Source organism: Cloeon dipterum, chromosome 2 (genome assembly GCF_949628265.1).
Source record: "Cloeon dipterum chromosome 2, ieCloDipt1.1, whole genome shotgun sequence".
Lineage (NCBI taxonomy): Eukaryota > Metazoa > Arthropoda > Insecta > Ephemeroptera > Baetidae > Cloeon > Cloeon dipterum.
The window spans coordinates 24,985,494-25,012,216 of record NC_088787.1 but is presented as its reverse complement, the minus strand read 5'-3'; the positions used below and the strand labels follow the sequence as shown (position 1 = coordinate 25,012,216).

At 40.6% G+C, this 26,723-nt stretch overlaps 4 protein-coding genes across 5 annotated transcripts; 3 read left to right on the top strand and 1 right to left on the bottom strand.

Moving 5' to 3' along the window:
- Nucleotides 1-543: 543 nt before the first annotated feature.
- On the bottom strand, nt 544-19,066 carry Nup62 (Nucleoporin 62kD). Of its 2 annotated transcripts, XM_065479482.1 has the most exons (9): nt 18,954-19,066; nt 2,929-3,020; nt 2,778-2,879; nt 2,290-2,706; nt 1,437-1,509; nt 1,218-1,380; nt 998-1,164; nt 833-944; nt 545-774 (listed from the first exon to the last, which is right to left on the bottom strand). In XM_065479482.1, the coding sequence occupies exons 3-9, from the start codon at nt 2,824-2,826 to the stop codon at nt 616-618; spliced, it is 1,140 nt and encodes a 379-aa protein (XP_065335554.1). In that variant the 5' UTR covers nt 2,827-2,879; nt 2,929-3,020; nt 18,954-19,066; the 3' UTR covers nt 545-615. The 2 variants fall into 2 exon arrangements, with proteins under 2 accessions (XP_065335553.1, XP_065335554.1); XM_065479481.1 differs by lacking the exon at nt 18,954-19,066 and having other exon boundaries at nt 544-774; nt 2,929-3,156.
- Nucleotides 4,478-8,657, top strand: Ir25a (ionotropic receptor 25a). Its single transcript, XM_065479475.1, has 16 exons — nt 4,478-4,715; nt 4,768-4,920; nt 5,134-5,293; nt 5,357-5,499; nt 5,570-5,790; nt 5,847-6,028; nt 6,085-6,430; nt 6,481-6,687; nt 6,749-6,948; nt 6,998-7,387; nt 7,447-7,533; nt 7,594-7,706; nt 7,757-7,889; nt 7,947-8,074; nt 8,126-8,327; nt 8,384-8,657. The coding sequence occupies exons 1-16, from the start codon at nt 4,649-4,651 to the stop codon at nt 8,421-8,423; spliced, it is 2,772 nt and encodes a 923-aa protein (XP_065335547.1). The 5' UTR covers nt 4,478-4,648; the 3' UTR covers nt 8,424-8,657.
- On the top strand, nt 9,698-15,120 carry LOC135936600 (nose resistant to fluoxetine protein 6-like). Its single transcript, XM_065479476.1, has 12 exons — nt 9,698-9,824; nt 11,600-11,668; nt 11,727-11,927; nt 11,990-12,195; nt 12,253-12,467; nt 12,528-12,634; nt 12,715-12,908; nt 12,959-13,285; nt 13,388-13,711; nt 13,775-13,964; nt 14,025-14,167; nt 14,529-15,120. The coding sequence occupies exons 2-12, from the start codon at nt 11,611-11,613 to the stop codon at nt 14,814-14,816; spliced, it is 2,253 nt and encodes a 750-aa protein (XP_065335548.1). The 5' UTR covers nt 9,698-9,824; nt 11,600-11,610; the 3' UTR covers nt 14,817-15,120.
- Oat (Ornithine aminotransferase precursor) lies at nt 16,188-21,213 on the top strand. The gene is made up of 7 exons (XM_065479480.1): nt 16,188-16,328; nt 17,690-17,776; nt 18,967-19,081; nt 19,138-19,288; nt 19,614-20,163; nt 20,616-20,871; nt 20,924-21,213. Exons 1-7 carry the CDS (start codon nt 16,203-16,205, stop codon nt 21,088-21,090), a joined length of 1,452 nt encoding a protein of 483 aa, XP_065335552.1. The 5' UTR covers nt 16,188-16,202; the 3' UTR covers nt 21,091-21,213.
- The last annotated feature ends 5,510 nt before the right edge of the window (nt 21,214-26,723 follow it).

Here is a 26,723-nt window from a genome sequence, read left to right as displayed (position 1 = left end):
GAATTCTCTCGGCCGCACATCAAACTTGCTCTCCAGGTTGAGGTGATTATATAAATTGAAGCATAATATGTACAATATCTCAAGAGCTTTTATAACCAGTTACATAATGCTAATCTTTTCAGCCCTGGCACATGCCGAACTCTTACAAATCCTAGAGGCTGCGTATGCTTATATTCAGGAAAAACAGCAAAAGATGACGAAGGCCCTATTAAATTCTCTAGCAGTGAAGCTGCGTCTCCTGGCAACGCAAGGGTTAGAAATAAAGACGATGCACCTTGGTTTGAGGCTCCCATTATCATGGCCAGCCTAACTGTGTTTATGATTTACTTCTGCGTGTTAAGAGAAGAAAATGATCTAGATGATGAAATGCGAGTCAGCCTTTTTGATAGACTTCCTGGTAAAACTCAAATCATTATATATGTAACCAACTCTGATCTATGTTTCACTTCCAAGGTCTGGAGAAGAATCAACTGGAGTTAGCCATGGAATTCAACAAGGAGCGGGGCATAGATACCAAGCGCCTGGAGTCCAGACTTAAAGAAATTGAATCAAATTCTTAGTATTTTCTCTGATGAAAAACTATTTAATTAAAGTTAACATAAATCCAGAAAATAATTATTGTTTGAGTAGAGCAGAATGGTCCAAGAGTTCCTTCTTTAGAAGATCAATCACTTTCGACGCCTCGTCCATTTGAGACTGGCTGGCTGTGGCTGTCTGATGGATCCAGAGCAGCGAATTCATGTGTGCATTTAATATTCTTCCCACCTGAACGACCTGCCAAATTGAATTCAAACATGAAACATTACCAACGAGGAGACGGCAAAATTCTTACAGGATTGTTCTCGTCCTGCTCTTTGTTGATGACATTCAGGTGGTTAATAATCTTCTTCAGGTCATTGGCCATTTGCTTGGTCTGGGCATCCAGGTTTTCTGCCATCTCGTACCTGCAGCAAAGTGATTGATTAGATTTTATCGAATTCTGGATTTAAATATTTACGTTTGCTGACGCTCTGGATCGGCCAATTGCATTGTGGATATGGCAGTTTCTATCGGAGCGATGCTGTCCTCAAGTTCGCGCTCCAGGCTGGAAATGTAATCCAATTCCAGGTCCAACTTCTGCTGTTCGACCTTCAGAGTCTCAATTGTGCTGTTCAGCTCGGTAATCTGTCAAGAGAAGGTTGTCACGATGCTAAAGAAAACGGTTGAGAGAGCTGAACCTTGTCTCCACTTTCAAGCAGAAGTCTGTCCCAAGCGTTGACCTGCGTGGCCTGGTGGATGAAAATGTTCTCCTGCTCCTCCAACTGGTAGGCCCACTTGTTGATTTCTGACTCCAAGGTCGAGTAGGAGAGCTTGGGATTCGAGCTGGCTACAGTTGTTGGTCTATATTACGTGAATTGAATAAAGAATTGTGTGATTCGGTTGAATATTTTGCTTACACTGTAGTCAGACTGGTGCTGGAAGGTGTAGCTGTGGTTGAGGTCTGCTCCTGAGTTGAGGTAGTTTTGGCTCCTGGAAATCAAATTCAACCTAATAAAATTTTCCGTTTAAAAAATATGGATGCACGACTTATTAGAACTGAAAATTTGGTTCTCGTCGATAGACTCCATTTTTTCGTGTAAGAACTGCTTTGGACAATTTAGGAAACCTCAATTTACCGATTCAAAGCCAAATTGAACCTTCCCTATCCTTTCCTGAGGGTCGAAATTTCTAAATAGTCTTCAAACCTGTGAGCTATGTGTCGTTTAACCTGACACTCTCAAATTTGATGTCGTAATTGATATTCAACACTGCAGTGTAGGATAGAATTTAAGATGATTTAGTGGTTTGAAGAATAAACCATTCCAATATTTAAGAGAAATTTAAATTTTAAATTTTGATTTTGCGGAAATTAAATAAAATCTTGTCTGCAAGGCATCCGTTTGTTAATTTGACTCCAAATTTGAGCTTGTAAATAATATGAAAGGCAGGCCAGACTATAATCATTTTTTATTGCATTATTAAGAGTCTCCAGATTTACGATCAGGTAAGACTGCTGCGGTTTATTTATTTTTTTAATCCCTTTATGATCAGCATAAAGAGTGATACCTATTTATAAAAAAATGTATGTTTTGGTCTAATTACCCCAAGCTCTCACTATGATAAATTCAAATTAAAATAAATGGTTCAAAACGAGGAACGGTCATTTTCCAATTTTGTGGCCTAGATATTGATTTGTCTGATGTAATACTCCAAAGGAAAAAATTAGGGTCAAAATACCCTTGCAGTGACACATATGAAAATTCTCCTCACCAAACAACGCTGATGTCAACAATGGAGTAGCTGTGGTCGTGGCTGATGCGGCAGCGGTTGTTTGTTTCGGGAGGTTCCCAAGGGACAACAAAGGCGCCGCTGCGGCCGCAGGTTGAGGCGCGAGGGAGGGAGCAGTGCTGGCCGCAGGCGCAGCGGCGGATAGGTTGCTGAATCCTCCAAAGGTAGGTGCTGAGGTGGCTGTGGCGGCGGTCGCGGTGGCCGCTCCTCCAAAGGAAAGGGAAGGAGCGCTACTGGTGGCGACTGCGGACGCGGCCAGCGTCGAGGCACCGAACGAGAGGCCGCTGCCGCCAAATAGGGATGACTTCCCGGCGTCGATGGAAAAGCCGCCACCGGCAACTGAGGTGGGGGCGGCTGTGGCCGTTGCTGGAGTGGCGGCTGGCAGCGAAAATCCTCCAGCTGAAAAATTGTACATTCATTAAATATACGAACTCGGAATTCCCAGAATTTCAAAATTTTGCCAAACTAACCTGCAGATGCAGGGGCAGCACTGGCTGCAGCAGCACCGAAGGAGCCCATTCCAAAGGTGGTGGTGCCTGTAGCTGTTGCTGCGGGTTGGCCGAACGCCAAACCTGAAAGATTTGTTTTAGCCAGTTTGATAATGAAATTAGACAGTTTTACCACTCGCAGGGGCTGCTGTCGTTGCCGCGGGAGCCGCCGACGTAGCAGGCTGTCCAAAGGAGAAGCCTCCGGCAGAGCCAGTGTTGCCGAAGCTGAAAGACATTCCTCGCTTGTTCTTGCTAAAAATTTCAACTAGTTGGAAACGCAGAAGTTATAATCGATTTCAAAATCTCTTAACGGGTGCAGGCAACGAAAACGGCGCCGCCAATAATTTGTGCGATGTGCGACTGTAAACAAAGGGGCATGGTCACCGTCACGACTGCAGCGCTGAGAGCGCGAATGCGGATCGGTACAATAACAAGATTGTGGGAATAACACTAATAAATATTTCACCGTGAGTTCCTAACTGACTCGACGTCTCAACAGGAAGACTAACTAAAGTAAAAGCCGGTTTTTCAACTTGTTGGTTATATAATATGGTATGCGCCAGTGTGCGGTATAGTACACAAGACGTTTGCGAGTACAAACTGTTGAGAGTAACCTTCATAATATTTATTTCATAAAAAATGCTTCAAGAATCATGAATATCAGACAGTAATATAACCATAGAAAATAATCGAAATTTTTCTAAATGAGTTTTTACTGATCTTCTGACATTGATTTTAATATTTTCAGATTTTATTTTGCAGGTTAGATAACTCGCTGACGACGCTCAATATTATCAAGATCAAAAACAATTTGACCACTTTAGAAGCTATAAAATAAGTAAAATAAATTATATATCAGAGTTAATAATTAAACCAAATTCATCACTGGAAGGGGCATTTTAATTTACTCTGCTTTGTTCTGGCACCAGTTGCATTAATAATGCTTTAGAAAAAATGCATTACCATAAAAGTTCCGTAGTTAATCAATTTGTATGTTTTAACAAGAAAAAAACGAGAACATCATATTAAAAATAGTACATATTTATTAATATACAATTTTCCACGAGCTTGTTTATTTAAAGTTGGAAAAATTGAAATCTTCAAAGGTTATAAAAAATTATCAGTATGCAGTTTCACAGTTAAACATAAATGGCACAGTTATATTGAAACGATGAAATTGTTTTATAATTTAATGCAACATTAAACCGCTTGAAATTTGATAAGGTTATAATAGTCTGCTGAAGCGCGGCATTTGCTCGAGAAAGATAACATTATATTCATGATAGAATAACATTGTGCAAAATTTCGCATTCTATTCTATTATACGCCAACCATAATTTCCATTGTGAGTAGAAAATTGATTACACGTGTTTATCAATAATATGTTCATGTAAGCACAATAACGAAAAAATTGAGAGTCACGCGAAAGCTCAATAATTCAAATTCATATCAAGGGGCGCGTGCCAAGAAAGCAGGTTATGCCCATTGATAATAACCTGCTGACACTAATAACACCAGGTTTTTCTTGACATTAAGCGACAATAAACTCTTACAGTTAATTAAATGATTTATTTCCTCTATATATGGAAGGAAAATAATTTAACTAAATTCAGCAAACGGAAAAGTGTACAAATAATTCTTTGTTCGCGGCGTTCGCGCACAGTAAATATTGTGAAACGTATCTGTTTGTCGAATAAATATAATGTGGTCACCGTGGAAACACGCGCAGTAACTAATTCATACGTTTTTCATTTGGACACTTGATTGACAAGGCGCATGAAAAATGCAATCCTTGATTGGCAGTCCGAAAGAGTCGCACGGAAGACTTTTGTAGTTGACTTCCCGACGCAGTCATGAGAGCTTTGATCGTTCTGCTCTTGGCTTCGCATGCCATCGCTGGCCCACTATTAGTAAACGTCAGTAAGTTTTCAAAAATTTGTTAGAAAACTCGATATTTTATTTTAATTTTCAGTGTTCGTCAATGACGAAACAAACGATGTGGCAACCAGAGCATTTGAGTCGGTGCTCGCGTACATCAAACGCAACCCCGATCTTTACCTAACTGTTGGAAGGGTGGACAACGTCACCGCTAATGCTACGGACCCTCAAACCTTTCTTGACACACGTAATATACAAATTTACCGATAATTTTTTCTAAATTATTATTATTCATTTTTGGTCGGATCAAAACTGAGTCTATTTAATAAGTGCACTTTTTGGCAGTGCCTTTAAATATTTTTATTTTACTACATACATTATTAATGCAACAATCTTAATTAGAATGGAAAATCCGATCTTATATTTGGTCATATTCATCTTCCTTATTTTAATTGCGCAGTTTGTAAATCTTACGAAACGAGCGTTAAGGCTGGAGAACCCCCACATATCGTGATCGACAACACCCTGAGCGGTGACAGCTCAGAGGTGGTCAAGGCCTTCACCATGTCTCTTGCCCTGCCCACGGTGTCTGGTTCGTATGGTCAGGAAGGTGACATAAGGTTTAATTAGAATTCCACTAGATTTTTCTATCATTTTAAAATGCATGATTCATTTTGCTTAAGACAATGGAGAGACCTGGACGAGGAGCAGCTCAAATACTTGATCCAAGTACAGCCTCCAGGGGATCTCATTCCTGAGGCCATCAGGACGATTGTCGTAGCTCAGAATCTGAGCAGTGCTGCGATAATATTTGATGACTCTTTTGGTACACTTTTATTTTTTCCTATTCATTTACTCCCTCGACTGTGAAATAATATTTTATCTCACAATCCCAGAAATGGACCACAAATACAAAAGTCTTTTGCGAAACATTCCCACTCGGCACATCATAGCACCGCTGAGGTCTGACATAAAAGAGCAGTTGAACAAAATGCTTGAAGTGGACGTGAATAACTTTTTTATCCTGGGCCGCCTGAACACAATCAAAGACGTCTTGGAAGCTGCAAACACTGGCGAGCTCTTCACACGCAAATATGCTTGGCACGCTCTCACGCAGGTTAATAGCGTTGTACATTTAAATTTTCTGGAAATATATGTATGTCCTCAAAACAGGACAGCGGACCTTTGCGATGTCCCTGCAACGACGCAACGATTCTCTTCCTTAAACCGGTCCCCGACGTGAAACTCGCACAAAGGTTGGCTCTTCTCAAGGCGAAATATGCTCTTCCTGGCGAACGCGAAATTACTGCCGCCTTCTACTTCGACCTGACGCTCAGGGCAATGTTGGCGGTCAGGTACAACCTAAAAGCTGAACGGTTTTATATCAATGAGTGCAACCTGAAACCGGCAGGTCAATGATCGAGCGGAGTGACTGGCCGACGGACATGCAGCATACCCTTTGCCACGAGTACCGCGAGGACCAGCCCGTCCGCAGGACCAACCTGGACCTGCAGATGGCATTTAAGCAAGTGAAGGAGCCGGGCACCTTCGCGAAAATGCAAGTGGAGCGCAACGGCCGCAGCCACCTGGCGTTCACCCTGCGTCTGGAGAAGGTCTCCGTGGTGGGAGGAAGGCCCTTGGAGGCCGAAGACCTAGGCCAGTGGCCCGCGGGAATCGAGTCCCAGCTGCTAGTTCGAGAGCCACGCAGTTTGGCCAATTTGTCCTCCGTCACGGTCTACAGGATCGTCACAGCGATTGTGATTATTTTTAATTTCGTTGTCCTTTTTTACTTAACATTTTTCCTCAGCAACCACCGTTCGTGATGCACGTGGCAGAGGAGGATCAGGCCGCCAACGGGGGAAAAAAGTTCCGCGGCTATTGCATCGATCTGCTGGAGGAAATTCGGCGCATCATTGGCTTCGAGTACGAAATATATGAGGCACCAGACCACAAAATCGGAACGATGGACGAGCAGGGCAACTGGGACGGCATGATCAAAGAGTTGAAAGAGAAGGTGCTTAAATATTAAAAACACCCTCGTCGCATATATAACTCTCGAACTCTCTCATTTACAGCGAGCTGACGTCGCCCTTGCGGCCCTGCCAGTCACGTCGGAACGAGAAACCGTCATTGACTTCACCGTGCCCTACTACGACCTGGTTGGTTACAGCATTTTAATGAAGAAGCTCAGTTCACCGACGTCCCTGTTCAAATTTTTGACTGTCCTCGAAACCGACGTCTGGCTTTGCATCCTCGCCGCATACTTTATAACAAGGTCCCTTTTCCCGAAATATATAAAAATGATATGAATTTATTTGCCACAGTCTGTTAATGTGGATCTTCGACCGTTGGAGCCCGTACAGCTACCAAAACAACCGTGACAAGTACAAGGATGACGAGGAGAAGCGCGAGTTCAACCTGCGCGAGTGTCTTTGGTTCTGCATGACGTCCCTTACGCCGCAGGGCGGCGGAGAGGCGCCCAAGAACCTATCAGGGAGACTGGTGGCCGCTACCTGGTGGCTCTTCGGCTTCATCATCATCGCCTCGTACACGGCAAACCTGGCCGCTTTTCTCACCGTCTCCAGGCTGGACACGCCTGTGGAGTCGCTGGCCGACCTGGCGCAGCAGTACAAAATCCAGTACGCGCCCCTCAACGGATCCGACACCATGATTTACTTTCTGCGGATGTCCGGCATTGAGCAGAGATTTTATGAGTATATGATATTTATTTATGAATAGTCCTTTTGAGAAAAATTATTTGAATCTGGTACAGAATTTGGAAAGATATGAGTCTGAATGACAGCTTGACCGTTTTGGAAAGGGCAAAACTCGCTGTTTGGGACTATCCGATTAGTGACAGGTGTGGATTATTTTTACATAGTTATGACATATTTTAATTTTTTAATAAACTAACAATTAGATACACTAAAATGTGGCAAGCTATGTTGGAGGCTGGCTTGCCTGAAACTCTGGAGGACGCGGTTTTGAGAGTCCAAAAGTCAAAGTCCAGCAGTGAAGGCTTCGCGTTTTTAGGTAAAACTTAAAAATTTGAAATATTTCTTATTCATTCTGATGTACTCTAGGCGATGCCACTGATATTAGGTACAGCGTCCTGACCAACTGCGATCTCCAAATGGTCGGCGAGGAGTTTTCGCGCAAGCCGTACGCAATCGCTGTGCAGCAAGGATCGCCGCTCAAAGATCAGTTTAACAACGCGTATGCTATTAACAATTATACATGAAATTAAGAATTAAAATTGTGCTCGTAAATTAGGATCCTGCAACTTTTGAACAAGCGGAAACTAGAGAAGCTGAAGGAAATTTGGTGGAACCAAAATCCGGAGAAAAAAATGTGCGATCGTCAGGATGACCAAGCGGACGGCATTTCCATTCGTAACATTGGTAAAAATTCGTTTCTTACGAATAATCGCTTATACAAAAGCCCTGAAAAAGGTGGCGTTTTCATCGTTATCGCCGCTGGTATCGTGCTGGCTAGTTTGGCGCTCGCATTTGAGTACTGGTGGTACAAAGCAAAGCGTCCGGACCCCATGATAAGTCTGCCGCAAGAGTCAAAAGAATCGAAAATCCGATCCAAATTAGGCATGCCGTCGACATCCGGCGTGCCAACATCCGATATTCTGCCTCACGGTCTCAGGTACTACCGCATTTAGCGTCTTGCGCGCTCTTTCAAGAATGCACTTTCATTTTCAGATCCCGTGGTGCGATGGGAACCAACGGTCAATGGAATTAATCGAGAATAATTAATGTCTGGATTGAGCTAAATATGTTTTCAAAAGATGATACTCGTAATTCATACCCTTTTTACGCCCTATCTGTATATTCTAGCCAAGATTATTGATTTAATGTGATTCATGCATTTGATCTTCAACAATCTTGCAGAGTAACAAATGAATCATTAAATATCGAAGGTCGAGTTATGTAGGCTTCACTGATTGTGAATAAAAATAGCCGTGGTTTGCAAAAATAAAAATCGTGGGTTTCTATTATGTATTGGTCAATAGTACACTGCGGGGCGTGATTAAAGATCAATCAAGAAACACATATATACACTTTGCGGTGATTGCGCGCCGGAAGAGAGTGCAAACTTCAAGTATGACTTTAAGGTAAACAGGTCTATTTCTGCGATGGTATGCATCATCTCATGCTATAGCGAGATAGGCTTACAGGCGGAAAACCGGACGCGCGAGCCTCTGACAATGAGAGAGTTAATGACCTTCACGTGCTGGAAAATTGAATGCGTGCAATACGGCGTTAAATCACACCAGTTTCCTTTTTCTTTGATATTTCGATATGACGATAGTCCCGAATTCAATAATTATCAATCAAAATTGCCATCGTATTCAAAACAAAAGGCGCAGCGTGTGAAGTTACGCGTGTCGTGGTTGCATAAAAGCTATTAGGCTGTGCAGGCCTCTTTTGAAGAGATAGAGGAGTGTGGAGAAAGTTGGCGGAATCTGTGGCTATTAAACAAGCGGCAAGTTCTCACCGCGAATTTTTCCTTGACCCTCTTGATAGCCGACCATTTTGTATTTATAATTGCGACAGGCACGACAATTAAGCGACGAATACATAATTTAAGATTTAATATTAAAGATATAGCGTCAAATTCGTTGAATTCGCCCTTATAATTCAGATAAATTTAAAAAATATTACATATTGAATTAACATCTGCCTTGTCACGGTGGTTAAGGCCATTTTAGTCATAAATTGCATTTAACAAAATTTACAGGCACAAAAAATGGCTAAATAATGAAAAGCAGAAGCCGCATAAAACACAAAATTATTTGAATGACTTAATGCATCGCACAAGCAAAAATACTGCACAGCTAGAAAAAAGATGGATGAAACTGCTCTCAATTAATTTTAAAATTAGAAATTTTTGTATGATAAAGCCGGTCCAGATAAATAAGAATCCCATTGAGCGTGGCTCCACGTGAATTAGGTTGTGCAGGCAACGTTTAGGATTTTCGGCGACTAAAAACAGCGAAGGGACCCCTCCAGATTCAGTGGCTGTGCGGCAGCCGCACGGTGAACACCTTCGAGCAGGGGGACCTTGCGACCTCCACTATATAAACAACGCTCGCAGCTGCCGGGGTTTACTAGTTCGCATGTCCGATCGTCTGCTAACACTGTAAGTACCGCAGTCTTCTGTCGTATATTTCCTATGAAAACAATTTTTCTCGTTTTTTCGTAACAAGTTTTCAAATTGCCAAAAAAATAACTGCCTGGTTGCAACCCAAAATTAGCCATTGAATCGTTTTAATATTTTTTTAAATACATAGCCGCTATTAAGTGTATGGTTTAGCTTTGTGTGAAACTATGTGAGCGCAGAGTGGAATTTAACTGTGCACCGCTCTAAAATATTATTGCTCAAACGATTCATTTTAGATCTGGCGCAGGTCTCAAGGTTAGCTCATCTTTTTAAACGGGTATATGCTCTCTAAGACAAAAAATAGAAATATTATAAGTTACACGCAACGTCTTACTTGGCAAGGAAAAATCTATTTTTTATTGAAAGACAGCGTGTAAGCAGAAATTAGTGCGACGAAGATTCAATCAATTTAGATAATTTCAAATTTAATTTTCGGCGGAAAATAAATAGTTCAATAATCCGCTTTGCTACAAACTATCCGAGAATGAATGGCTATTCTAGAGCATTAAAATTTCCGAAAATAGTTTATGTTACTCGCCTGCAAATGCGAGTAATTTGTAATTTCAAATTAATTTTATTAAAACAGATATATTTTCACATAAAAATGTCATAAAATATTTTAGGACTTGCAGTGCAAATTTATTTTAAGCATTTTCTAAATAGCAAATCAACTTGATTGTATCTTTCTTCGACATCGACAATTATCCTTTTGGCAGGGTCTCAGTCTTTTCCGAAAAGAAAGTGTTGCCCTTTCTCACGTGCTCATAGCTTGGACTAATTGATATTAAAATATAACGAAAATACAAATACACCGGATCAGGTGGCATTCTAACAGACAATCTATTTTTAACCACCAACTTCCTTATCGATTTATCAAGATGTGATTTTCTCACTAAATGCATAGCGCTATCAATGTCCAAGAATAGTTTAACAACGCGAAGCGTGTGAATTGCAAGGTTGCGCGCGGCAGGCGATCGCAACGAGATGCAGCGGCCGCCGGGGTTCATGTTCAAGGCGACCAAGAACCCTCCGATCGCTCTGCGGAAATGATCCGCGCGCGCTATTAATTGCACTGTCAATGCACTTTGCTGCACTTGATTTGACCATGTAAAACTAGTTGGCATTAGAACGAAAATTAAAAATCATACCCGCCGGAAGAGATAATCGATTTGTTGTTCTAGTAAACAATATTAATTATTTCTACAATGTCGCGCAGCTATCTCAAGGAATGCGAATTAAATCTAGTAATACTGGAAGCTGGAAATTGGCGTTTCTTTATTCAATTGCAGCCTTCATATGAATGTGAGCCATTCACTTTGTTTAGTATTTTGAGTAAAAATAGAAAAAAGATGATGAAAGACCAGCCATTATTAAAATTTTCAAGGTTTTACTGAATATTCTACCGACCAAATTTGTTACAATTATATAACAATTAATGAAGTCACATAGCATACAACATATTAACTGAAAAATGGTTTTTTATTGAAAAATTAATTGCTAAACGGTATTGTAACAATTATTGGAGCAAACTAAATCCAGTCATAGTCAAGTAATGAAGTGTTCATATGCGAGTCCACCCCTTGTGCGGCACAGTTTTAATTCAGTGCAAGACGCAAGATTCTCTTCTTTTTAGCGGCCAAATTCTAAGAAATTCATCAGATCGCAAGAAAGGCTAAAAAATTATTTCATTCAAACATTTTGGCGTTGAATTTAACAAATCGAAATCCAACAACAAGTGTTCATTTTATTTCCAGGTAAATCCGCAATGGAGGAAGATGGGCTAAGATTAATTTTATGGATCCTGCTGAGTCTGGTTGCCTTAGGTATTTAAAATCGGTATTGATGCTCAAATTGAAGTCTCTAACTCGCAATCTGACACAGGAGAGAGCAGTCAAAACTTCTCAATCCCAAAGTTCGAGCTACCAAAATATGTTTCAACCCATTCAAACAGCAAATTGCTGGGCGATATATTCAGCATGCAGCCACCCTTCGCTCCATGGGACAGCAAAGACGAACAATGCCGGAAGGACAGCTTGCGGTTTTATGAAGGGGTCAAAAACCTCGAGATGTGGGCATTGAAAAGTAAAAATTTGTTTCTGATCATATGCAGATTTTTTTTAAATTATATTTTTAATTTTGTATAGTGCATGACGCGACGGGAAAGCTAGCATCTGGTCTGCTCAATGGAAATCTGAATCAACTGGGTGACTTTGAACAGTGTTTGAGCGTCACCAAGGGTCAGTACTGCCTGGCCAGGGCGTACCTGGAGCCGCTGGCGTCCACCGCCGATGACGACAACGTTTTGGACCTGATGCACTCGCATAAAATGGTCCAGAGTACGGCTTTTGACGTGAGTTTTTTTTTTAAATTACGGCATTTGGACATTACTAATCATTTATAAACTAAGGGTGTGCGATTTTTCCCTTCGTTTTCGGCGATTTCATGGGCGTTCTGCGTGCCATCGTCGTGCAGCCACCGCGAGGTGCAAAGTTCGCTCCGCCGACTTGCTCGCCGATACAACGCGACCACCGAGGGCCTCCGCTTGCACGTGCAGGTGGACTCTGACGGCTGCGTCGTTCGCAACAAGGAGGGCATCATCCGGAAAGGCCCCCTGATCACAATGTTTGTGACTGAATTTTATGACTATGAATTTCAATTACAGTATTTTAATTTAATTTGCAGGAGTATTGTGCTGCTTGTGGTCGCTTTTGCTATATTTGGAACTCTCGCTGACGCCAAATTGAAAAGGGACAGGCTTGAAGGCAAGATTTCAGATGGACAGCTACCACGTAAGTGTATAAATATTAGTTAAACGTGGATTTTTTGCTAATGGTAATTTGTGAAATTAATTTCACGAAAATAATTTCAGCTGCTAAACAACGATTCCTCCTTGCTTTCTCACTGTCGCGAAATACTGGAGATCTGATGAAGACCGACACTGCCTTCGATGACATTAATTGCCTGCACGGAATAAGAGCGGTTTTCTCCCTCATCATCTACCTCATCCATCGTGGCGTGTTTGGGCTCTTTATCCCTTTCACCAACAGAACCGAGCTGGCAGAGGTAAAAAAAAATTAATTCAATATAAGAGGCATTAATTAATTTGTGTTTAGGACTTTGAAGGGGCTTGGACTATGATATTCCGCGCATTTCTGAACAACGTGGACACCTTCGTGGTGCTCAGCGGCCTCCTCACCTCATACTACACGATCAAGAAGCTTCAGTCAGGCAAGAAAATCAGCGTGCTCATGATGTACCTCACGAGATACGTCAAATTCACGCCCATCTTCGTCATCACCGTGATGCTAGTCAAAGACATGGACTACTGGATCCAGAGTCCGCAGGTGATCCGCGTGGCCCAGCACTTTGTCAACGGCTGCAAGAACGGGTTCTGGAAGTCCTTTATCTATATGAACAACTTTGACGGAATGGACCACATGGTATGAAATTTTGCATTTTTTTCCTAATTTTTTTTCCCAAATATTTGAAGTAGACACATTTTTTAAATAATTCCAAACGGTGTGCCTTAATTGCATTTCCAGTGCTACCCTCCGTCTCACCAGTTGGTCACTGACATGCAAATGTACTTGGCGGCGCCGTTCATCATCCTCGCCATGTACAAGCATCCCCGCCTGACGACGGCGGCGCTGACCGGCGTGCTGGCCGTGCTCGGCGTCCTGCGCTACGTGGTCATCCACAAGTGGCACCTGTCCACCTTCATCTACCACGGAATTTCGCTGTCCCAGATGGTGGACGCGGCGGACCGCATGTACCTGAATCCTCTGCACAGGATGACGCCCTACCTGGCTGGAATAATGCTCGGCTACTTCCTCAGGGTCACCGGACGCCGCAGCCTGCTGCGAAAGGTGAGAAAGCGAGATACAATTATTCAGGAGAGTTTTTATTGCTCTAATATTTCACGCGCGCAGGATCAAATGTACGCGGGCTGGGCTGTGGCGCTCATTTGCGGCTACTACTCCTTCTTCGGCCCTTCGGAGATCGCCGAGCGGGGCTACAAGTACCAGCCGCACGATAGTGCTGTCTTTGGCGTCCTCCAGCCGGTTTTGTGGAGCATCTGCCTCTGCTGGTGCATTTACGCGTGCTACACTGGCTACGGAGGTGAGTTGTGCGGCGGCTCGATCATCCTGGACGAATTAACGAGTGTTTCCTTTTTTGTAGGAATGCTCAACTCCTTCCTCAGCTGGAAAGGGTTCGTCGTGTTCAGCAAACTCTCCTACGCTTTCTACATGGTGCAGATTCTTCTCATTTTCGGCGGCATCGCTTCCATCCGTACTCCCCAGTATTACAAAATGAACAGCGTGGTGACTACCTTTTCTAATTACTATTCATTACAACTATTAGTTTTACCATTAGTTTTTCCCACGTTTTGGTGATTTGGTCATTTTTTGTCCAAAATTATATTTTTAGCGTCCCTTAAATGAAATAAGTCATTCTTTTGCTTTAATTTTCATACCAGTTTTTGCACCTGGAAAATTATTGCTATATATGTCGACAGCATCCCTGAGAATTTCCACTCCCGTCCAATTCTTTAATTATTTTATATTTTTGTAAGTATGCAACTTGTATTGTATCTGGTAATCTCCAGAACAAGTTTAAATTTAAAACTCCTTAATTTGCAGTCCTTTAGATGCGGCTGGTGAAAATTTGCTCTAAACTTTCTAGTTCGACCTGAACGAGTTGTTCCTGCTGGTGGTGTGCAGCGTGGCGCTGACTCTGCTGTTCCTGCTGCCGCTGGCGCACGTGCTTGCGCTGGCGACGGGCGCCGACTTGCGCGAGGCTGAGGAGCGGCTGGCCAGCAGCCGGCGCTTCCAGGCGCGCTCTTACTCATACAGCGTGGTCGAGTCTCGCCACTTGCGCAATCTGGAGGGCGTTAAGCATCCACCGTCCAACCTGCGCTTCCGTGAGGGCTTCCTCGGCTTCCTGGCTGACCACGATACGCGCAAGATCTAGGCCCGCCACTCCGACCAACCCCAAGACTGACTGACTGATTTGTTCATATTACACTGGCTCCTTTTCGTCGCTGAAAAGGACGCTTTTTATTTATTTTTAATCGTTATTATTGTCTCGAGGGGAAAACGACCTTTCTGTCCTTTCGCATATTTATCGACTGATTCCTATGAAGCATCGCTTTCTTTAGCTTGCAACTAGAAACCCGCTTTTTTCGCGGTGTTATCATGCTGTAAATATTATTGTTCGCAAACTGAATGTTAATAAGAAGAATGTTCTCTTGTAAATAAACAATAACGTTATATAACCCGTTTGCCTCCTCACTGGAAAAACATTTTGAACCCGATATTTTATAATATGCTTCAGCAAAATACGCAACTTATAGAAGTTTTTGTAAAAACGCAATTGGAAAAATTATGAATGCCGAGTAAATTGCAGGTTTTGGATCGAATAAGTTATGTTTATTGTTATTTTTTTAATTTGTTAGTAAATATCAATGTAGGGCAGAATCACACGTGAATTTTTTCCGTTGAAATTATTTGCAAATTTCCTTGGTGTGCATACATAGCGAGCTGTTTGTCCTGGCGCTCAGATGGTTAAATCAGCTGCCAAAACTATAGATGATCAGGACTTTTGTATAGAAATACGAAAAACAGCTTGTTATACATCTGAGAAGCTACCCAAGCTGCATTTATTATCACTTTTTTAATTTGAATATAACTAAGCCAGTAAATATTTGAGATGCATTTTTTTTCTTTTAACAAATGCCGAAATGAAGGAAAATATTTTTAGTTCCTTTTTTCCAACTTTAAAAGCTCAGGATATGCATTCGCAGCGAATCAAAAACACAATAATTTTTTGCGCCTCAAGGGAGGCATATTATTCGAGAATTTGGCCACATGAATGCTAATTCTTTGGCAGGATTGGCCGCCTCTGTGATAATTCTAAGGGCGAAAAAAGCCATTCCCGTGATAATCGAGTGCGTTTCTCCTCTCTGTCACGCTGACCCGAGAGGCTGACCTGAGGTCATTCTGCTCTCTGAAAATATTGATAGGAGTTGGTAATATCAAGATCAACGTGATTCTTTTATGATTCTGGATAACTCTGTTGCTCACAAAACAATCAATGGAATAACATAACTAGTTTTAATACACAATTGTGCGGGGTCAATGTTCAATTACTTTATACATTTGATTTAATATTTAATGCCCTCCATATTTGCAGAAAGTAAAGGTTTAGTTGTTGACAATGATTGGGTATTTTACTAGATGCTGTATAATTAAATCAATAAACGTGTTTGTGTTTCGCAAGACGGCTTAAAATACCGAATCAACAAAATCGAGTGGTGTCAGCCGCGGCTAATGAGGAATGCACGCGACTCGATGGCAAATGTGGTCAGCAGCGCTGTACGCTATTATAAATTCAGTGCGAAGGAGGGGATCCTCAAGCAGTTCAGCCCACGAGTTCGTCAAAAAGCATTCTTTTTGTACCAGCGGGAGAAGAGGCAGCACAATGGTGAGAGCAAATTTTAAATATATACGTATTTTTTGCAAGAATTTTGCATCTTGAAGAATTTTTTTTCAAGTGTATCTCACAGCTGCATCTTTGATTACTTTGCACCGACATAAGATAAGAAAATTCATATTACCCAACTTTAAAAGTCAAGTTCAAGGATTTTCGCGCGCTGCCAGAATTGCTCAACAGGAAAACGCTTTATCTGAACTAGTGTACGGGGAAACAATCATTTTGACCATTTCTTTGCATGATTACCAACTTTTTCAAAACTTCCGGAATTATCTGCGCAGCAACTAAGTGAGACAGGCCAGAGAAGACGTTGATAAAATTTTATGAGGAGGCTCGCCTGTGCGGCGCGGCTGTTAAAACAGGCTTGTTTGGTGCTGGCGTTGCTAACAGATCGGACCATTGAGCAGCGCTCGTCACAAGGCCAATTGGCTTTTTGATATGTGTTGTGTCTCCTTTAGGCTCTTTAACTGCTTCTCCGTCGGCAGAATTTGATCTTTTTCGCTTTACCTAGAAATGCGAATAGACATTTCATTTCTAATTTGTTTTATTCATGAGCTGTGCAACACATGGGTTTTAAGTTGCGGTTTGCTCACTTCCTCAAAATTATCATGACGACAAATTGTACCACATGTAGAAGCATGACATGATTAATGGGGAAATCATAAAATCATTGCAAACATGAATAATCCAATTTTTCTTTAGAGTTTAAAAAATTGCATAAAATAATTTGTTTGAAGCACTTACGTGCGTCGATATTTTAACAATTGTCCTATCGCAAGTTGACAAACTCGCAGTCCGTAAACGAAATGCCAAGGAAATATAGGAATTAATTTTCAACTTCAAGAAGTCATCGTGACAAGACGTTTGTGTTGAGCTCTCTGTGTTTCTAAAAATAGAATGATAATGTTGAACAGCCCACCTAACGGGAGACAGCAGTGGAATTACCGTCTTCAATCTGGCCAAGTCGCGTTGATATAGCACACAACGTTGTATATCATGATTTTAGCCTTTTCCGCTGCTTTCATTTTACAATATATATGTACGCTTGAGATAATTATAAGTTTAAGGCACTCAGACTCTTAAACTGCAATAACGCTTTGGGTCTATATGGCTTAATTATAATTACTTCTTGATTGACGTTGAAAACTGACAGCTGAACAGACACAACATGCGAGTTTATAAGAAACAAGATTTGATAAAGCTCTATAGATAGTGATCAACATGCGCGAGTTTTACTTCAAATATATGGGTGCGCATTCGCTCTGATATATTGTGTTTTAAATAGGTAGTAAAGTTTAATACTTGAATTAATAACCACCGAAATAAAGTAAATATTTTTGCCCTAATTTCAGAATAAAATGAGAGTGATGTTGATTCGCGCAGTCCTGCAGGACGTCAGGGGCTTCGCGACTGCATCTTACACTGCTCCTGCCGCTCAGGTAAAATATTTTGCAATTAATGATTTTTCTCTCGTCACTTTGAACTGTCTCGAGTACCAGCATGTGAGTGAGAGAGAGATGGAAGAATATGGAGAAACTGGTTTATCTTTAAATTCTGTGATTTCAAGTTCTGCTCACCCTCGCTTACCTTGAATATGAAAATATTTGCAATTAAATGTCATAGGATTTAACGTGTGTTGCGCCGAGTTGTCCGCTTACTTAGCAACATTATGAGAAACAAAAAGGTTCAAATTTGTTCTGATTTGAAAAAACGCAAACCTTGTTAGCGATTCTTAACAATTTTAAATAATTATAAGTAACAGTGGAAATTCAGAAAACGTTAAATATAACAGCTCTTTATATATGGTGGAAATTGTAATTGAGTCGCGTACACCAATGGTGTCCAATAAATTAATAATACGTTTTGGAAATGTAGCATGAAGCAACATTTTAATTTGTAAGACTAAAAAATCTCACTGTATTGAGCAATAGTGATATCGAGAAAAATTGTTTTGAAAGTAAACCATGTGAGACTATTACATGAAAATATCTACTTCAATTGGAACTAAACACTCGCGTCACAACGACGTAGGCCTCAAGAGATCCAATTCTTTGAATTTTAAACAAGGTATTTTTTAAATTTAATCCTAACTTGTTCCAAATTCATGGACTGTTGAAGGGTTTTCATAAACATATTATCAAAAATATTCTGCAAAATTATATTGTTGTTTATTCTCACAGTAATTAATTTATTTTCTATTTAAAACATTTTCTATTTTTCCTAACAAGACGACCGCATTGAATGGATAATCTAGCGCATACGTGGGTTTCTTTCGTTTCTTTTACGGCCGCGGGGGTGCGAGGAGGTTTTTAGGAGTGGCTGGCAATGAGTCTATTTTGGCGTGAGGGTATAGTAGTTGCTGCTTTTGTTTGTACATTGGGGCAGGTCTTGGACGCTATTGGTGCACAAAGATCATGCGTTTACACCTAGGATGCGTGAGGATCGCTCTCTAAGAGTGACAATAAAAGAGCACGCGGAGCAAAAACGCCGGCAGGTGTAATTATTTTTAGAGAGAGCGTGTGTGTGGTGTGTGTGCTGCGGTTTTCCCTACAACACAATCGATTGCTCTCTTCGCAGCCAATTTTGTCGCGAAATAGAAGCTGGAAAGTAACTCACCGTCATGTCGCAGGGAGCACCTTTGAAGAAGATGCAGGAGATCAGCTCTGAAGATGTCATGCACAGGGAGGAGAAGTTCAGCGCCCACAACTACCACCCGCTGCCGGTGGCCATCTGCAAGGCGAAAGGTACAAAATTGAACGGCTTCCGTGCGAGTTTGGTGAAAGTGAATATTCATTTTTAGGGGTGCACATGTGGGATATGGAGGGACGCAAGTATTTGGACTTTCTGAGCGCCTACTCGGCAGTCAACCAAGGCCACTGCCACCCCCGCCTCTTGGCCGCGCTGCAGGAACAGGCCAGCAAGCTGACCCTCACTTCCAGGGCGTTTTACTGGTTTGTAAAAACCGCAAAAACTATTTATAATGAGGCCAACACCTTACTTTCCACTCATAAAGTATTTTTTTCTTTCCCTTCGTGGAAGAAATTCCTCGAATTTTATATTGAAATTGTAAGAATCTAAACTATGATGCAACCTTTTTGTCTGATGAAAATAAGCTGCATGCTTAAGAACACATTGTTGATGAGTTTAGTACGTGTTGAACATTGATGTGCTTTTTAGAACTTTAAATTTTACAGGGACATAGACTCATATTTTGGTCAACAGGAAAGTGTTTAAGGACGGACTAGACATTAATATTTAAAAATATTTTGTTCTCAGTGATTTGCTTGGAGAATATGCAGAGATGGCGACGAACCTTTTCGGCTACCAGAAGCTCCTCCCGATGAACACAGGCGTCGAGGGCGGCGAAACAGCATGCAAGCTGGCCAGAAAGTGGGCTTACATGAAGAAGGGCGTGCCAGACAACCAAGCTGTCATCATATTCGCTGAGGGTAATTTCTGGGGCCGCACTATGTCCGCTATCTCCTCATCGACGGACCCCTCAAGCTACAAGGGCTTCGGGCCGTTCATGCCAGGCTTCAAGCTGGTGCCCTACGATGACCTGGAGGCTCTAGAGAAAGCCCTGGAGGACCCCAACGTGTGCGCCTTCATGGTGGAGCCCATCCAAGGCGAGGCCGGGGTCGTGGTGCCCAAGGATGGCTACCTCAAGGGCATTCGGCAGCTGTGCGATAAGCACAATGTCCTCTGGATCGCCGACGAGGTACAGACCGGGCTCGCCAGGACCGGACGCCGCCTCGCAGTCGACCACGAGGGTGTCAAGCCAGATATCCTCATCCTCGGCAAAGCTCTCAGTGGTGGAATCCTGCCTGTGAGTATTTTTGAGGCATACCTGCTTGCAAAGGTTATCAAACAAATGTCGTCCACGCCCAAAATTATGGAAAAAATTTTGTCGGCAGAGAAAATAATTTAACGCGCTGGAGATTTTTTTATCTAGGGATGCTTTTGAGATTTAAGATTCAATAACTAATTAAAATTATAAAAAAAAGTTTTTGGCACATTTGGGCAAGAGGGAGATTTGGTTGAATATTTTCTTCATTCATATCAAATTAATTATGTATGTAAAGTGTGCCCGTGATGAATTTTTCAGATAGCAAACAGTTTCCTAATATATTATGAGAGGAAACAAGGTCAAAGATTATATTCTGTTATCTTATATTGTTTGACGCACGCAGTTTAAGTGGAAAAAAATATCGAATTTATTTCGATGTAAAAATACCAAGCTCACAGCAAGAAGCACAAAAATAACACTCGGATTTCCAGGTGAGCGCTGTGCTGGCCAACGACGACGTGATGCTGTGCATTAAGCCAGGTGAGCACGGCTCCACTTACGGTGGCAACGCGCTGGCCTGCAGGGTGGCCATGGAGGCGCTGCAGGTGCTCGAGGACGAGAACATGGCTCAGAACGCCGAACGACTGGGAAATATTTTCCGCGATGAGCTCCGCAAGCAACTGCCTCAGGAAATCGTGACCCAGGTCAGGGGCAAGGGACTGCTCAACGCAATTGTGATGAATCCAGGTAAAGCAATTTAATTAATTAAATTTTGGTTGTCTATTGGAAACGTTTGCAGAAATTGATGCGTGGGAGGTTTGCTTGCACATGAAGGAAAAGGGACTGCTGGCCAAGCCAACGCACGGACACATCATCAGACTGGCTCCTCCGCTCGTTATCACGGAAGAACAGATCAAGCAGAGCATTGAGATTATTGTCAATTCGGTACTCGCCTTCAAAAAATAATAAATAATGATAATTGATAATCCATTTTGCCTTAACTTTGTATCGAAAAATCGGAAAAATTCATTGTTACAATTTTTATAACCCTGATTTAAACACTAATAAATAGTTAAAAGTGCGACAGAAGTATTGTTTTTTATTTTATTTTAGGATAAATAACTCATAAATTTCAACCAAAATTTATTGCAACAAAAATATTGTTTTTAATTAATTATGATGGTAGATTTTGTATGCCTTTAGTTGCATAATAATATGTTACCATTCTTTTTCTCGAACCTTAGAAATTTAATACTATATATTTGATGAAAAATACAAAAATTGTGTATAGTATTAGTAATAATAATTATTACTGCGATCAACCAAGTAGAAAAATAATACATTTAAGGCGCTCAACATAGTTAATAGTCCAATACCTAGCACTCAGTCAGTTAAAAATATAAAAAGCACAATTGAAAACAAGTTTTAATCCAGTGTTGTGTTATGTGTTTAGATAAACAATATTGGCAATAATGCTCTAAATGATGTTTAGAATTGAAATACATACATAAAGGTCTGAAAAACGAATATCATGATATCACACGGAGGTCAATGGCATGGCAAAATGAAACATGCAGCTGATCAGGAGAGCAATAGCAGAACTGGAGACGCGTAGACGCACTAGTTTCAGTTCTATTCTGCTGACGGAAAACGTGGTAAATAGTTGTAAAAACCGAAAAAAATACTCAAATTTGCACCAGTGACGTGAATCTCATAGAGATTGATAAAGATCAGTCCCGCCAAAATTTGAGCTCGACGATTGATTAAATCATCCTTCTACTCACGATCGTGAAGATAGCCGTTCGAGTTAGCCGCTCGCGAGAAGATAGCCGCTTTTTCAGCAATGCTGCCAACCAAAAATTTCTAACGCAAAAAGAGGGTCGTATGCATAAATTTAAGGGATGGGGGTGAATCGGATACTGCCCAAGTGAAGTAAAATGCAACTCTTATTCGTAAAATAAAAATTTGAGCAAAAGAAAAGGGTGCAAATTAAGGGCTTAAAATTCGAGGGGTGGTTCCTGAAGGGAGTTCAATCTTGGAACCCTTTGCAATTTATTAAAACCGATGAAAACAATATTTCCTGAGATTTTGAATTAATTTCAACGTTCCTAACCTGAGAAAATTAAATAAAACTCCGAAAAAGGGTCAATTTTGAGGGTTAAAAATTCAAGGGGTGGCTCCTGAAGGGAGTTCGATCTCCAAACCCTTGCCACTTCCTTCAAACTAATAAATGCAATATTTCCTGCAAGTTTGAATGAATTTCACCGTTCCTAACTTGAGAAAATTAATTAAAACTCCGGAAAAGGGTCAATTTTGAGGGTTAAAAATTCGAGGGGTGGCTCCTGAAGGGAGTTCGATCTCCAAACCCTTTTTAATTTATTTAAACCGATAAAAGCAATATTTCCTGCGAGTTTGAATAATTTTCACCGTTCCTAACTCGAGAAAATTAATTAAAACTCCGGAAAAGGGTCAATTTTGAGGGTTAAAAATTCGATGGGTGGCTCCTGAAATGAGTTCGATCTCCAAACCCTTTTTAATTTATTTAAACCGATAAAAGCAATATTTCCTGCGAGTTTGAATAATTTTCACCGTTCCTAACTCGAGAAAATTAATTAAAACTCCGGAAAAGAGTCAATTTTGAGGGTTAAAAATTCGAGGAGTGTCTCCTGAAGAGAGTTCGATCTCCAAACCCTTGCCACTTCCTTTACACTAATAAATTCTATATTTCTTGCGAGTTTGAATGAATTTCACCGTTCCTAACTCGAGAAAATTAATTAAAACTCCGGAAAAGGGTCAATTTTGAGGGTTAAAAATTCGAGGGGTGGCTCCTGAAGGGAGTTCGATCTCCAAACCCTTTTTAATTTATTTAAACCTATAAAAGCAATATTTCCTGCGAGTTTGAATAATTTTCACCGTTCCTAACTCGAGAAAATTAATTAAAACTCCGGAAAAGAGTCAATTTTGAGGGTTAAAAATTCGAGGGGTGGCTCCTGAAGGGAGTTCGATCTCCAAACCCTTTTTAATTTATTTAAACCGATAAAAGCAATATTTCCTGCGAGTTTGAATAATTTTCACCGTTCCTAACTCGAGAAAATTAATTAAAACTCCGGAAAAGAGTCAATTTTGAGGGTTAAAAATTCGAGGAGTGTCTCCTGAAGAGAGTTCGATCTCCAAACCCTTGCCACTTCCTTTACACTAATAAATGCTATATTTCTTGCGAGTTTGAATGAATTTCACCGTTCCTAACTCGAGAAAATTAATTAAAACTCCGGAAAAGAGTCAATTTTGAGGGTTAAAAATTCGAGGAGTGTCTCCTGAAGAGAGTTCGATCTCCAAACCCTTGCCACTTCCTTTACACTAATAAATGCTATATTTCTTGCGAGTTTGAATGAATTTCACCGTTCCTAACTCGAGAAAATTAATTAAAACTCCGGAAAAGGGTCAATTTTGAGGGTTAAAAATTCGAGGGGTGGCTCCTGAAGGGAGTTCGATCTCCAAACCCTTTTTAATTTATTTAAACCTATAAAAGCAATATTTCCTGCGAGTTTGAATAATTTTCACCGTTCCTAACTCGAGAAAATTAATTAAAACTCCGGAAAAGGGTCAATTTTGAGGGTTAAAAATTCGAGGGGTGGCTCCTGAAGGGAGTTCGATCTCCAAACCCTTTTGAATTTATTTAAACCGATAAAAGCAATATTTCCTGCGAGTTTGAATAATTTTCACCGTTCCTAACTCGAGAAAATTAATTAAAACTCCGGAAAAGGGTCAATTTTGAGGGTTAAAAATTCGAGGGGTGGCTCCTGAAGGGAGTTCGATCTCCAAACCCTTTTTAATTTATTTAAACCTATAAAAGCAATATTTCCTGCGAGTTTGAATAATTTTCACCGTTCCTAACTCGAGAAAATTAATTAAAACTCCGGAAAAGGGTCAATTTTGAGGGTTAAAAATTCGAGGGGTGGCTCCTGAAGGGAGTTCGATCTCCAAACCCTTTTTAATTTATTTAAACCTATAAAAGCAATATTTCCTGCGAGTTTGAATAATTTTCACCGTTCCTAACTCGAGAAAATTAATTAAAACTCCGGAAAAGGGTCAATTTTGAGGGTTAAAAATTCGAGGGGTGGCTCCTGAAGGGAGTTCGATCTCCAAACCCTTTTGAATTTATTTAAACCTATAAAAGCAATATTTCCTGCGAGTTTGAATAATTTTCACCGTTCCTAACTCGAGAAAATTAATTAAAACTCCGGAAAAGAGTCAATTTTGAGGGTTAAAAATTCGAGGGGTGGCTCCTGAAGAGAGTTCGATCTCCAAACCCTTTTGAATTTATTTAAACCGATAAAAGCAATATTTCCTGCGAGTTTGAATAATTTTCACCGTTCCTAACTCGAGAAAATTAATTAAAACTCCGGAAAAGGGTCAATTTTGAGGGTTAAAAATTCGAGGGGTGGCTCCTGAAGGGAGTTCGATCTCCAAACCCTTTTTAATTTATTTAAACCTATAAAAGCAATATTTCCTGCGAGTTTGAATAATTTTCACCGTTCCTAACTCGAGAAAATTAATTAAAACTCCGGAAAAGGGTCAATTTTGAGGGTTAAAAATTCGAGGGGTGGCTCCTGAAGGGAGTTCGATCTCCAAACCCTTTTGAATTTATTTAAACCTATAAAAGCAATATTTCCTGCGAGTTTGAATAATTTTCACCGTTCCTAACTCGAGAAAATTAATTAAAACTCCGGAAAAGGGTCAATTTTGAGGGTTAAAAATTCGAGGGGTGGCTCCTGAAGGGAGTTCGATCTCCAAACCCTTTTTAATTTATTTAAACCGATAAAAGCAATACTTCCTGCGAGTTTGAATAATTTTCACCGTTCCTAACTCGAGAAAATTAATTAAAACTCCGGAAAAGGGTCAATTTTGAGGGTTAAAAATTCGATGGGTGGCTCCTGAAGGGAGTTCGATGTCCAAACCCTTTTTAATTTATTTAAACCGATAAAAGCAATATTTCCTGCGAGTTTGAATAATTTTCACCGTTCCTAACTCGAGAAAATTAATTAAAACTCCGGAAAAGGGTCAATTTTGAGGGTTAAAAATTCGAGGGGTGGCTCCTGAAGGGAGTTCGATCTCCAAACCCTTTTTAATTTATTTAAACCTATAAAAGCAATATTTCCTGCGAGTTTGAATAATTTTCACCGTTCCTAACTCGAGAAAATTAATTAAAACTCCGGAAAAGGGTCAATTTTGAGGGTTAAAAATTCGAGGGGTGGCTCCTGAAGGGAGTTCGATCTCCAAACCCTTTTGAATTTATTTAAACCTATAAAAGCAATATTTCCTGCGAGTTTGAATAATTTTCACCGTTCCTAACTCGAGAAAATTAATTAAAACTCCGGAAAAGGGTCAATTTTGAGGGTTAAAAATTCGAGGGGTGGCTCCTGAAGAGAGTTCGATCTCCAAACCCTTTTGAATTTATTTAAACCGATAAAAGCAATATTTCCTGCGAGTTTGAATAATTTTCACCGTTCCTAACTCGAGAAAATTAATTAAAACTCCGGAAAAGGGTCAATTTTGAGGGTTAAAAATTCGAGGGGTGGCTCCTGAAGGGAGTTCGATCTCCAAACCCTTTTGAATTTATTTAAACCTATAAAAGCAATATTTCCTGCGAGTTTGAATAATTTTCACCGTTCCTAACTCGAGAAAATTAATTAAAACTCCGGAAAAGGGTCAATTTTGAGGGTTAAAAATTCGAGGGGTGGCTCCTGAAGGGAGTTCGATCTCCAAACCCTTTTGAATTTATTTAAACCGATAAAAGCAATATTTCCTGCGAGTTTGAATAATTTTCACCGTTCCTAACTCGAGAAAATTAATTAAAACTCCGGAAAAGAGTCAATTTTGAGGATTAAAAATTCGAGGGGTGGCTCCTGAGGGGAGTTCGATCTCCAAACCCTTGCCACTTCCTTTAGACTAATAAATGCAATATTTCTTGTGAGTTTGAATGAATTTCACCGTTCCTAACTCGAGAAAATTAATTAAAACTCCGGAAAAGGGTCAATTTTGAGGGTTAAAAATTCGAGGAGTGTCTCCTGAAGGGAGTTCGATCTCCAAACCCTTGCCACTTCCTTTAGACTAATAAATGCTATATTTCCTGCGAATTTGAATAATTTTCACCGTTCCTAACTCGAGAAAATTAATTAAAACTCCGGAAAAGGGTCAATTTTGAGGGTTAAAAATTCGAGGGGTGGCTCCTGAGGGGAGTTCGATCTCCAAACCCTTTTTAATTTATTTAAACCGATAAAAGCAATATTTCCTGCGAATTTGAATAATTTTCACCGTTCCTAACTCGAGAAAATTAATTAAAACTCCGGAAAAGAGTCAATTTTGAGGATTAAAAATTCGAGGGGTGGCTCCTGAGGGGAGTTCGATCTCGAAACCCTTGCCACTTCCTTTAGACTAATAAATGCAATATTTCTTGCGAGTTTGAATGAATTTCACCGTTCCTAACTCGAGAAAATTAATTAAAACTCCGGAAAAGGGTCAATTTTGAGGGTTAAAAATTCGAGGGGTGGCTCCTGAGGGGAGTTCGATCTCCAAACCCTTTTTAATTTATTTAAACC